Below are 12288 nucleotides of genomic sequence, written 5' to 3'. Positions count from 1 at the left end.
TAAAACTGTCTTTGCAGACCCGGTCGCTTTCACGAAAAAGTATGCATAGTCCAAATCAGGAAGGTATGCGGTATGCCTCTTAAGGTTTCTGACAGTCAGTGACCCCAACCAAGGCTATTTCCGGTATTTCACAGAGTAAAAGACAATGCTAAAGAGAAATGACGAAGAAACGCAGAGGGCCGCCCAAATCGAAAAATAGTGGACAATAATGACGAATTACATAAATTAAATTAAATTAATAGGAAATATTGAACCCTCTTGTGTGTACCTAATTAGTGGTCTTTGCCACCGCTGCTTGGTTTATATTTGTTTCGTTTTTCTTCTTTCTTGTTAAAGCTTTTGTTTCAAGAAGAAAAATTTCCCAGCTTTAAGAATATGTCCTCCTCTTCCTGCTGTTGCTTCTCAGATCTCCACCTTGGATTATATCTTTCATCACGGTATTCATCTCTTCTTTCAACTCTGTTTCTGTGTCTCTGGGATGTTTCTTGTTCTTTTTTTTTTTTAGTAGTTTTGTATTGGAATTGGTTCTGTACAAGGTTTTCAGGTTTTGAGTTATGGGTGGTTGTTTTTTTTTTTATATATATGTTTCTAAATTTAGTTTATATGGGTACTAATTTGGCTATGGTAATCTGGGTGTTTGTGATCTAGTTGTGTGTTCTACTAACTTCTTTGTTGTAAGACTTCTTATCATAGTTTTCTTGTAGATCTTGAAAAATAGTGTCCTGTTAACTATGGATTTGGGTTTTGACTTTGTTGTATTTTTCATCTGTTTTATAGCTAAAGTTAGATGGTGTGTATATGGCATAATGAAAACATCTATTATTCTGGAGGAAAGTAAGAAACTTGATATTGAAATTGTGGCCCTGATATTGGTTAGTATTAGTTTTAGATGATTCTGGAACAAAAGTTAAGTACCAGCTGAAAACCACATGTGTCTGCAGTTATCTTCCTGTTTTTAATACAATAACAATTACCGCTGGGAATTGGCCCCTACTACCTGTTTTTGAAAACCTCCAAAGTCAAGAATTCAACTCAGATTGCCATACAATCGCTTGGTTCCAGTATGTGGAATAGCAGCGGAGTTGAATGCATTTGAGTCATTCTCGTTCTCTTTAAAGTTCAAACCTCTTTTCATGATCTCTAAGCACGTCAGAGTGCTAATATTGTCATTAAGCTAGATGAGCTTTACTGCGGTCTGTCACTGTGACATCATCATACCAAAACCAAGGATTCCACATATTGCTTCGTCGTCAAATTTTTGCGACCATCTCAATGATGAAGTGTAAATGCAATGCTTGTTGGACCATTTGGGTAGGAATAGAGCTTCAGTCAATGGAAGTTTGTAGGTTAAGATCAACACTTCTGTCTTTGGATTGTAATTTTATAATAGTAAAAACTTGTGCAACTCAAATAAAATTTGTTTGTGGTGTTAAGAGAGGATGATTCAAATAAAGATAAGTATGAGTAGTCAACCATGGAGTATGGCAATTTTGTGTCCATGGAGTAGTTGAGAGTATGTCCTGCATTTTGTGGAAATCCTTTGGTTTCCAAGGACTTCTAGAAATATTTCGATGTGCTATTTGTTGAGTTAAAATTTTGTAAGTTGGGTTTAAGACTTTAAGATCATTCGCATGGAGTTGACTTTCCTCTCTTTTTTGAAGGTTGCAGTTTTTGTTTAGGTAAATACAAAAGATCCGGATATTATTTTAAGGACTAGGAAGTGCTTTGTTGTTGTAAAACTCTGCTGCAACATGACAAAATATTTCTTTGTCGAAAAACATGACAAAATATTTTAGAAACTATTTACTTCTCTTTGCATTATGAACATTGGATTGTAAACATGAAATTAATGGTATTGAGTGTGCATTCTCTTGTTGCTGCTGCACCTTTGGTTCATGGTTATGAGCTTTGAGTTATATTGGTGATGATGTTGGAAATTATTTGGTTTGATAGTTCCACTTCCAGTTGAATTTATTAGAATACAGTTGTGGCTGAACTTGCAGAATCACACATTTTCTTTTGATTTATGGAAAAAATCCATGCATAGATCCAGACTCTCTTACTTTGCTATTCATTTTGTCAAACAAGGGCCATGTTGACTTTCTGAAAAGTTGTTTCTACTCTCTGGTAGTTTCCTTTGTTTTTGTCTTTGAACTGGATAACTGCAATTAAGTTGCATGATTTCGTTTTCAATATTCTCTGAAGATGTTGTTTCTTCAATTTGGTTCATACATTTTATAATTAGTCTTTTCTGTTTTCCTCTTATTGTCAGGGTTAATGAAGCTCAATGATTTTTCATCAGGGAGCAGAACAAGCCCCGACGACGTTTGCAGGTTGATATCAACTATTCTCATAAAGGGGTTCTATCCAAGAAACGTAATCAGATATTTTCAGAAGTGAGTGATCATATGAATTGGTATGTTGGAGCTTAATTTGAGTAAGATGGACAGGTCAGATACATCAGGCTTTGTTAGCAGTGGAGACCATGTGTTTGGATTTTGTCTACTTTTTCATTTAGTTACATGGACCTGAGAACTGTATATGGTGAAAGAGTGATTTGTTGTTTTGGTCTCATAAAAGCGCAACTCTCAGCAAATGGATTTGAACAGGAAGAGCATACTGTCTTCCCACGATGGGGAGATCACAAAAAATGGCAACTATGGTGACACCATTCTATGTTTGAATAGCCCTGGCTTAAGTGGAAGCAACACAACCAGGTATAGATGTTCTCAAAGCAACTTCAGGGTTGACTCTTCCAGTGCGCCTGATGACAGCTGCAGATTAGTACTTGGATTGGGCCCAACACCAAGTGAATACTGTGATGATTATTACAATTTTCAGGTTACAAAAAATAAAGGATTGGCCACTGCATTATCTCAGGGATTTGCATCTGAGGGCGATTCAATCCTCCAACTTGGTCTCTCTGGAGGGACTGTGGAAGCTTCAACGGTGCTTGATTGCGCAATTTCAGGAGAGACTGATGTTAATATGTCATTTCTCCGGAACCATGATAATCAACTCTCGATTCCAGTTGTTGATGAAGGTTCTACTTCAGCCAAGAAATCAGGTGGTTATATGCCATCACTTCTTTTTGCTCCGAGAATGGACAGCACCAAGGTTTCTTTGCAGACCCGAGAACTCTTGGAGCTTGGGGCCAAATCTCAGCTGAGGTATGAACCTTCTTCTACAGAAGAGTACTCGGCAGGAACAATCTCTGAGCAGGCAACTACAGGAACATCTTCAGACTACCGAACTAGCAATCCGAAGAAATGCAAGTTTTTAGGCTGTAGAAAGGGAGCACGAGGGGCATCTGGTCTTTGTATTGGTCATGGAGGCGGACAGAGATGCCAGAAACCTGGGTGCAACAAGGGTGCTGAGAGCCGAACAGCATACTGTAAGGCACATGGTGGAGGGAAGAGGTGCCAGCACTTGGGATGCACTAAAAGTGCTGAAGGGAAAACAGATAACTGCATAGCTCATGGCGGTGGTAGACGATGTGGCTATTCTGGAGGATGTACCAAGGCTGCACGAGGAAAGTCGGGGCTTTGCATTAGACATGGTGGGGGTAAAAGATGTAAGGTGGAAGGCTGCACTCGTAGTGCTGAAGGACAGGCTGGTTTATGTATCTCTCATGGTGGTGGCCGCCGTTGCCAGCATGAGGGGTGTGCAAAGGGAGCCCAAGGGAGTACTATGTATTGCAAGGCACATGGTGGTGGAAAGCGTTGCATATTTCAAGGTTGCACTAAGGGTGCTGAAGGAAGCACACCATTATGCAAGGGACATGGTGGAGGAAAGCGTTGCCTTTTTGATGGTGGTGGGATTTGTCCTAAGAGTGTACATGGAGGCACTAATTTCTGTGTTGCTCATGGTGGTGGAAAGAGGTGTTCTGTGTCAGGCTGCACGAAAAGTGCCCGTGGCCGTACTGATTGTTGTGTCAGGCATGGTGGAGGAAAGCGATGTAAGTTTGACAACTGTGGAAAAAGTGCTCAAGGAAGCACAGACTTCTGCAAGGCTCATGGTGGGGGAAAGAGATGCACTTGGGGAGAGGGAGAATGTGAGAAATTTGCCAGAGGCAAGAGTGGTTTATGTGCTGCTCATAGCAGCCTGGTCCTGGAGAGGGAGATGAGCAAGGGAGGTCTCATTGGACCCGGACTTTTCCATGGGCTTGTATCTGCATCTTCAACTGCAGGAAGCAGTTTTGATTACACTCATTCTTCTTCAGGAATCAGTGTTATCTCCGACAGCATTGATTCGCTAGAAAATCCAGGAAAAAGGCATCTCATACCGTCGCAGGTGTTGGTTCCTCTATCAATGAAGTCCTCATCATCCTATTCAAATTTATTGAGTTCTGAGAAGCCTGAGGAAGAGAGAAACGGGTACGGAACTGGTGTTGGGAGCAGTGACGGGGGAAGGAGCTTTGACTTCAAAATTCCGGAGGGGAGGGTCCATGGAGGACCTCTCATGTCACTATTTGGTGGTAATTTGAAAAATGCTATTGATGGCATCTGATAAATACTAGTTGATGTTTTAGCATGTAGATTTTATAGTATTGGGACACTTTGATGATGCAATTGTGTATAATGTTTGCTCAATGACTCATACATAGCTTCTGTACTTTACTGCAATGCAAAGGTGAACGGGTGATTTGGATTTTGTTTATGTTCTTTATTATCTGAGCTAAGCTTGCTCGGACAACGATTTACAAACATGCTTGCTACTGGATTAGATCTGAAACATATGTTTTTTTCATCTCTTTCCGTATATATATCTCATTCACTTGCATATATTTTCTATAATTTAGTGTTGCAATATACATGTTCAGTAACTGTTATTTGGTTATTACTTATTAGTTATTAGTCATTCCAGAAATGGAAGTCATTAAGAAAGATAAATCCCATTACCAAAGCTGTTTTCTCAAAGAAAATAGCAAAAGCACTCGAAGGAAAGCAAACTTCATTCAAACTTGTCCACAAGTCATATCACTGAAAGCCAAAAAGAGAAGTTCGGATTGCTCAAGGTCAACTTGTCACCAAGCATCCAAATAAATTAACAGTTCACCCCAACAAGATCAATTGTGCTCAGACACTTCACTGCTTATCAATCACCCCGATTCAATGTCTATAACCTCAGGAATGACCTCTGGTAACTGCTTTAACAGTCGTTCCTGTTCAGATGGTTTCTTTAGTCGCTCTCTTTGCTCCAAATATTCAACTAGCGTTGAACACAAAGCAGGTTAAGGTTCACCACCATTTTATCCAGGAGAGATAGAAACCCGATGTTTTAAGAAAAAATGATACAGCAAAACCCAACACCACTCTAATAATAAAAAAATAAAAAAAAAGAATGAAATACTCGAAAAGGAAGGTTGTATCGTTATCTATAAAAATATGACTAAATGGGGATAAGAAAGTGCAACTTTTATTTAGATCAAGCACCTCACTAATTTAATTCCTGTCTTTATTTTTTTGGTAAGCTTTTAAGGAATTAGATCAGCAATGTGTACCCAGCTTATTACACCCATATTCCCCTCATGTGTTGGCAGTACAAAAACCTTGGATGAATGCTAATACCTGGTGCATGTGCAATGTGTTTTGGAGAATTATGACAAATAAATTACTTGAAGCATTCAAAGTAGTGATACCAAACGTTTACTACTGCAGACTTGCATAAAGACTATGGAAGGATATTCTCTTCTCAATCCTTTCTCGTTTGTGTAATCAACTCGATTTTGCAATCTCACCAGCTCTTTCTGAATCCACTGACAATTTATATTCATAAGATGAAGAAAGGAACAGAAAATGTGAAGAGCAATACATTTGAGGTCTGGCAAATAATGAAAAGATTTAGGCACTAGATATGTCAAATAGGCAAAAAGTAAGAAATACCTACATGCTTAGTTATGTCCTCATGCAGAACTCTCGCCTTCTCTTGAAGCGCAACCTATTAAACAATAACACAGGTTAAGGCTGGGAAAAATATCTATGTATGTGTGGTAATGTACCATTACACTATACAGGCTGATTCAAGAGTAAAATCTGATAAACCACCGCTTTGAAAGCTCAGAGCAAAAGAACAATTTATATGTCATACAAGAAACAAGCTCAGAAGTCCACATCTTTGTGGTGAACCCCGAAACTTTTGCTCGAAACCCAAAGGAAAACTAAATAGAAAGGATCTTCATTATCATTGCAGTAAGATCTCTAAGAAGAGAAAATTAAACTTACAACTGTAGGTTTCTTTAGCAAGCCTTCAGCCATGTGTTGGCGCAAATCTTCACATTCTTCCTGCAAGTAGCATAGTGGAATTCCATGAATGGAGGGGAATTTCCAATCGAAACAAAGTGTATAGTTCTAGAAATTATATGATATCTAAAGCTTAATCAGAACCGCAAATCATATCTTGTCCATCAAGACAATTTGGGAATAGTATGAAAAGTTTAGCTTGTCTCTCAATTATCACATAAGTATTCTACAGACATTTGGAATGTTAAGGCAGCTAGTGGGACAGTCAAGATTACATTCCTGTCTCCCAGGCCAAAATGTTCTATAAGTTGATGCTTACACAAGATAATCAATTACAAGATTACATTGTCATAAGAGCTCTAAGAAGTTCACATCAGGTCCAAATGTTTGACATATTGACGATTGAAAAGTCACATCTCCATACAGACAAGCAAGATGAATCTCAGTCTTCTATGTAAATTATGTATACCCAGAAATTAAGTGTCAATTCGTTGTTGTAAATATGAGACCTATTCAGCATTCAACCGGATACCTGAGTGAAGTCAGAATCTGATAGCAAAGAAATGGGAATATATCTTGTAAAATGGGAAACTTGCAGGAGAATTTCAAAGTCTGCTCCATTAGTTGCTGTGATTTTCTTCATGCCTGCCAGAAAATAAAATAAAGTAGAATAAAGAATATCTTAGTGCAATATTATATCTTAGTGAAGGTGTCAATATAATATCATCTTTACTAAAGATCAGTCTTTAATGTTGTTATATTCTCATTAGGGTCATATCCATTCCCAGATTGTTATTTTGGCCAACAATTCAATCATAGATACATCGAGAAGTTTTCATTGACAAGCATACAACCAAATATAAACTACAAGGTCAGTTATCTAATCTGACATTATTGACACAATGAATCACATAATATTGACTCAATAGCATATACAATACCTTTAACTTGTGAAAGCTGGTGACTATTTCTCTGAAGGTAGTCTTGAGGGTCATTTTTCACTCTCACGAAACACCCTAGTATCTTGCTTTCTGAATGATCAGGCTCCTTCAATAACTCTTCTAGTAAGCTCCTTCTTATGTAAACAAACTTCATATTCTCAGCAATAATAGATGCAAAACAGCTTTTATGGATACTAGGAGCTTTGTTTTCATCAGTTGTTATTACATCTGAGCTCACTCTTCTCTTCTTGCTCTTTGTACCTTGGTTCTTATCTTCCAATCTGATTATATCTTCATCCTGACTTCCACTATCCTCTATTACCATAATGTCTTCTGCAAAATGTTCCTCCAGAAGTTGATATAATTTTGCCATATTGATGGATTTCTGTTTGAAGATAGAATAGAGACTATTATCACATTGAACCATTTTCTTCTGTTTTGGGAGGTCATTATCCTTGATGTAATAAGAGATGATAGACTCCACTTCAAACCGGGATAACTTCTTGGTCGTATCCTTCCCAATGGATCTTAGGAACTCAATGAGAGGTTTGGAACCCCATCCTATAAATTCCATTGGCTGAAATCTCTTCTTTTTTCCTACTGTCTCCTGAAACTCTATAGCACTAGTGTTGCCATCTGATGTTGTCAGGTCTCTACTTTCGTCACTATCACCAATATTTACTGAATCAAATCTGCAATTATGATTTTTTCCCTTTAATGTGGCACATGCGGAATAGACATCATCCAAAGTGAAACCTTCTTGTTCCTTTAGGATTTCCCAACACTCTTTAAACAGGCACTCAAAAGTATCACGATCCTTGAAGTCTATTTTCTCCTGAAATTCAACAACCACAAAACACAAAAAGAAACATAGATTATGATAATCTATATCAAGTGCAACCATGATAATGAATAATAAAGAGACTCAAATTTAAGCAAAACAGATGCCTTTTCTCATCGCTTTGAGCTAAAAGAATTTTCAATAAAATAGTGGTATTCATAACATGTATCAAGTACAAAAACTCGAAATCGAACAGATCTCTTGTGTTCATTAAAAACGCATATAATAGATTTGATTATCTGTAAGCAGATCTCCAAAGATATGACATAAAATTTCAGATCAGGCAAATATAAGTACCTTGTTTATAAAGAGTAAAATTATGGGTTGCAGACAAGCCAATACCCCTCTCTCACTCCTGACCACCCCGAAAATTTTCCAATGAGAAAAAATATAAAACCTTCAGATTGCAAAGGAAAATGATATACTTTATACATCATTATCTGAGTTCATTTTGCACGTGTAGTACATGCAGTATTACTCGTTACCGCGTGTATATCGTTATCTGAATTCAATTTAATTTACAGGTGTGAAACATACTATTTTACTTGTTACCTATCTGACATCATCATACATGTGTTAGTACATGCTGTATTACTCGGTTACTATTGAAGTATCATTACTTTCCAAAATGTGTATACTGGTTTGAACACGCCAGGAGGTGATTAACTTTGTAGTTATTACCCTTTCGTTTTTCCTAAGCTTCTAAAATGAAATAAGTTTCCATATAAATCCAGATAACCCAAATGAGACTGCAATCATGTGGAAATGCCTAGAAATTTAATTAAAATCTGAAGAAAAGGTAATGATCAAGAGAGGAAGAATTGCTGCTAAATGTCACTAAATCATGTAAAAGAGATTCCTAAAATTGCTAAGCAGGAGGATTAATTAGTAAACATACTCCTTCTAAACCATATTCCGAGTTTTCTTCTGCAAGCAGAACAAGCTTTAAACAACTCTTGCACAAGCCATTATTCCCTTTTAGCAGCGTAAACTCAGAAGCACTGAAGCAATCTCTACATAATGATGCATTTGGACAGCAAAGGCAATAAAACCTTGGGGTACTAGAGCACACTGAACAAGAATGCCTACCTGAAAAACAGAAGTGCATCATCCTTAAAATTTCTATACATAAAATGTACTAAAAACATTAATTAAACCTATTTTACTGCAGTATTTAATCTGTGAATTGATGCTGCAACAGAAAATTTGCAAGCTTAAAAGCTGGGTTTCTTTAACACTGATATACCTTGTCTGTGTGTGAATTTGACTGTGTGAATTTTTTTACATTTGTTAAGAAGTCCAAAGAAAATACAGATCATTAAGTAATATATATGCTAGCTTTCAGGTTGATTAATCAGTAGATTAATGACCTTGTCAATGATGAATACATAGCCAAATGAAAGAACTCCAATCACATCTAACTTGCTGGTAAGAGACAAAATGAGGCAAAAGAGTGAGTGGAACTGTTGATTTCACAAACACAAGTTCATAAAGGGGAAGGGAACACATGAATTTGAATAGTTTATTCTTAGAATTAACAAGCCGGCACTGTTACTAAGACATCACTGTTCCTATGCTACAGTGCCAATAACCCTCAATTAGTATATATAGAATATGTGTGAAAGGTGAACAGTCGTTAGCATCATACACGAGCACTTGGAACATTGAACTAATGATAAGTAGTCAACAGAAACACAAGTAGGGGTATTGGTAAGGAGGGTGGGGAATTGGATCAGGATTTGAATTACATCCTCCAATGTAACAAAAACAAAGAAAAGAAAAACACCAGTACATCATCCTCAAATGATAAGTATCTTACGACAAGTCCAGTGCCTTCCAGAGTTCATGAAGGTTTTCTTTTTCCCCACGCATCCCGGATGGTAAACTTTAATGCAATCCCTGATATCAATTGGTAAAGGTGTTAATAAGCATCAAACATGAAACAGAAGATACCAAAGAAGTCGTACAGATCTTCATACATAATGTGCATAGGTGCCATGAGGACACAAAGTACAGGTTGAGGTTCAACACACAAAAAAAAAAAAAAAATCCTATTAGCGATGCACACGACAGAAGTTTCTGTTAAATGCATGGCATTTAGTAGAAACTTAATTATCTTTTATTGATCCTCAATGGTGCCTTTCATTTATCTGAAACACTAAATAAACCAAGTTCAGACCAAAAAACAAAAATTATAAAGTGTAATTATGTTACTAACCACACATTGTTTTGCATTTGACATACTTTAGATTTAGAAATTGAGAACAACAATGGTGGTAATCATATATAGCACGAACAAATATTGTATCAATGTCATCCTAGTAATAAATTTTATAATTTGGATCCCAAATTCAACCCATTGGTATATGAGATTCAGTTCTCTTTGGTAAATTTTAGTTTCTAATTTTTTTTTTTTTTTTTTTTTTAAATCGTGAGTTCAGTCCCACGCCCCGTTTTTCGTTTCTAATTATATGAAGCACTACTTGGAAAACAAGGCCGAGTCAAGCAAGCCCAAGTACAAAGAGAAGGAAGGGAATGTTTTCGTTGACTACCTTAGTTTCTTGCATGTACAATACTTCATCTTCAGAATGCCAAACTAAGTTTGATCAAATCATTCCAAGGAAAACATGCATACCCAGAGTAGAGAAGGAAAGTAACAACTTACTTGTAGTCGCAAATAATAAGATCTCCACCATCTTTGCATTCGAAGCACCAATCCTCTGAATCTTTCTCTTCCTCTGCCTCCACCACCTCCCTCTTCTTCTTGTTCCTCATCCCTTCGTCTAAACCCTAATTAAAACCCAGAAGCAAAACGAAAAACCAAATTAATGAGTTTTTGCTAGGAAGACTAAAACCAAAAACATATGAAATAATCCAATCCTTTGCTGAATGAATAGTATTACCATGCAATGCAAGGGCAATAAAGTCTCTCTCTTCCAATCGGCCTCCAACGGTTGAAAGCAGACTTACTGAGAAAACTTGTCTGATTTGAGATGTTTACCGGGTAAGAGATTGAAACAGCCCAGCTACAAAGGAATCTACCCGGAATAGGACACTAATTTATTTTGTATTAATTGCAGAATTAAGTTGACCCTATATATACACACACGCACGCTAGCTTTCAGTAAAAAAAATAAAAAATAAAAAATATCGATGAACATTGATATTCCTCGCTTTTCCCAATGTCTTCACTAAACCCTAAACGTTGTGATTGTCGCTTCGGTTACACAAGGATAGGCCCTTTGTAGCTGATTTCCACAGTACACTGGGCCATGTTGGCTCTACTAATCAATCAAATTCTGGCAGTCGTCATATATTCAAATGGAAAGGTACCTTAATTCTAGGGATGATGATTACCATTGAAAATAAAAAGGGTGCGGCTATTGCTATCCTACTATTTTCTTAATTCATCCTACAAATATTTGAATTATTGAAAGACTATATTACCCAAATGCAAAATGACTAATAAGTATACTAATTTTCTAAAATCCAAATATGTAAGAAAAAATAAATATATAAGTAATTAATTAAATACAAATACTACTTAATTCTCCTTGGATAATATTAATCTTTATCTTCTCAACCCAAATTTGAATTTATTACTATTTTTTTATTTTTTTGTTGCTTACTCATCGTTAACATCGTTAATTCGTTATTCAATTCACAAAACCATTACCTTTAACTTCATCAAAATCTTTGCAATATTCTTTGTGAACATTGAAAGTAAAAATTTAAAACACGAAGAAAAAAAAAATCAATCTCTTCTTCATTGATCATAGTTGTAAATTTACTAATCTTTTTTACATAGATTGAAATAGAGAACATTGAAATTCCTGATAAAAAAGAAAAAAACATTGAAATTGAAAGAAAAATTAAAAAAATGGGAATAAAATCATATTATGATTTTATTAGGAAACTTTAATAAATTTTAATTTTTTTATGAGTATAAATTAAATGAGAGATTTTCATTAAAAATATTTATTTTCTAAAAGATATTCTTGGAAAGAGAAATGGGTTAAATAAGTAAATTTAATAATTGAAATTAAAATGTAGGGTGTAATGAGCAAGTAGGGTGAACAAAGAAAATGGTAGGGTGGCAATTGGGTGCGGCTAATAAAAAAAGAGATCGCGAGTCTGTTAAGCACGTACTCAAGCCAAATATATATGCATTGGAACTTGAGTTATATCCATCTCTTTTATTTTCATCGATTTTTTTTTTCAGCCATGAAAGGGGAATTTCATATTTTCATCAATTTTTTGTTTG

General features: G+C 36.2%; 2 protein-coding genes across 3 annotated transcripts; one reads left to right on the top strand and one right to left on the bottom strand.

Moving 5' to 3' along the window:
• The first annotated feature begins 261 nt into the window (after positions 1-261).
• On the top strand, positions 262-4706 carry LOC112175691. 2 transcript variants are annotated; one of them, XM_040510214.1, is made up of 2 exons: positions 262-437; positions 2303-4706. In XM_040510214.1, exon 2 carries the CDS (start codon positions 2596-2598, stop codon positions 4507-4509), a length of 1914 nt encoding a protein of 637 aa, XP_040366148.1. In that variant the 5' UTR covers positions 262-437; positions 2303-2595; the 3' UTR covers positions 4510-4706. The 2 variants fall into 2 exon arrangements, with proteins under 2 accessions (XP_040366148.1, XP_024169180.1); XM_024313412.2 differs by having other exon boundaries at positions 2273-4706.
• Positions 4707-5859: 1153 nt separating this feature from the next.
• LOC112178053 (uncharacterized protein At5g08430) lies at positions 5860-9977 on the bottom strand. The gene is made up of 6 exons (XM_024316270.2): positions 9844-9977; positions 8923-9113; positions 7184-8018; positions 6775-6887; positions 6225-6284; positions 5860-5940 (listed from the first exon to the last, which is right to left on the bottom strand). The coding sequence occupies exons 1-6, from the start codon at positions 9869-9871 to the stop codon at positions 5860-5862; spliced, it is 1308 nt and encodes a 435-aa protein (XP_024172038.2). The 5' UTR covers positions 9872-9977.
• Between the last annotated feature and the right edge of the window lie 2311 nt (positions 9978-12288).

The sequence above is a fragment of the Rosa chinensis genome, chromosome 7, assembly GCF_002994745.2.
Source record: "Rosa chinensis cultivar Old Blush chromosome 7, RchiOBHm-V2, whole genome shotgun sequence".
Classification (NCBI taxonomy): Eukaryota; Viridiplantae; Streptophyta; class Magnoliopsida; order Rosales; family Rosaceae; genus Rosa; species Rosa chinensis.
This window is presented reverse-complemented; position numbering and strand designations above follow the sequence as displayed.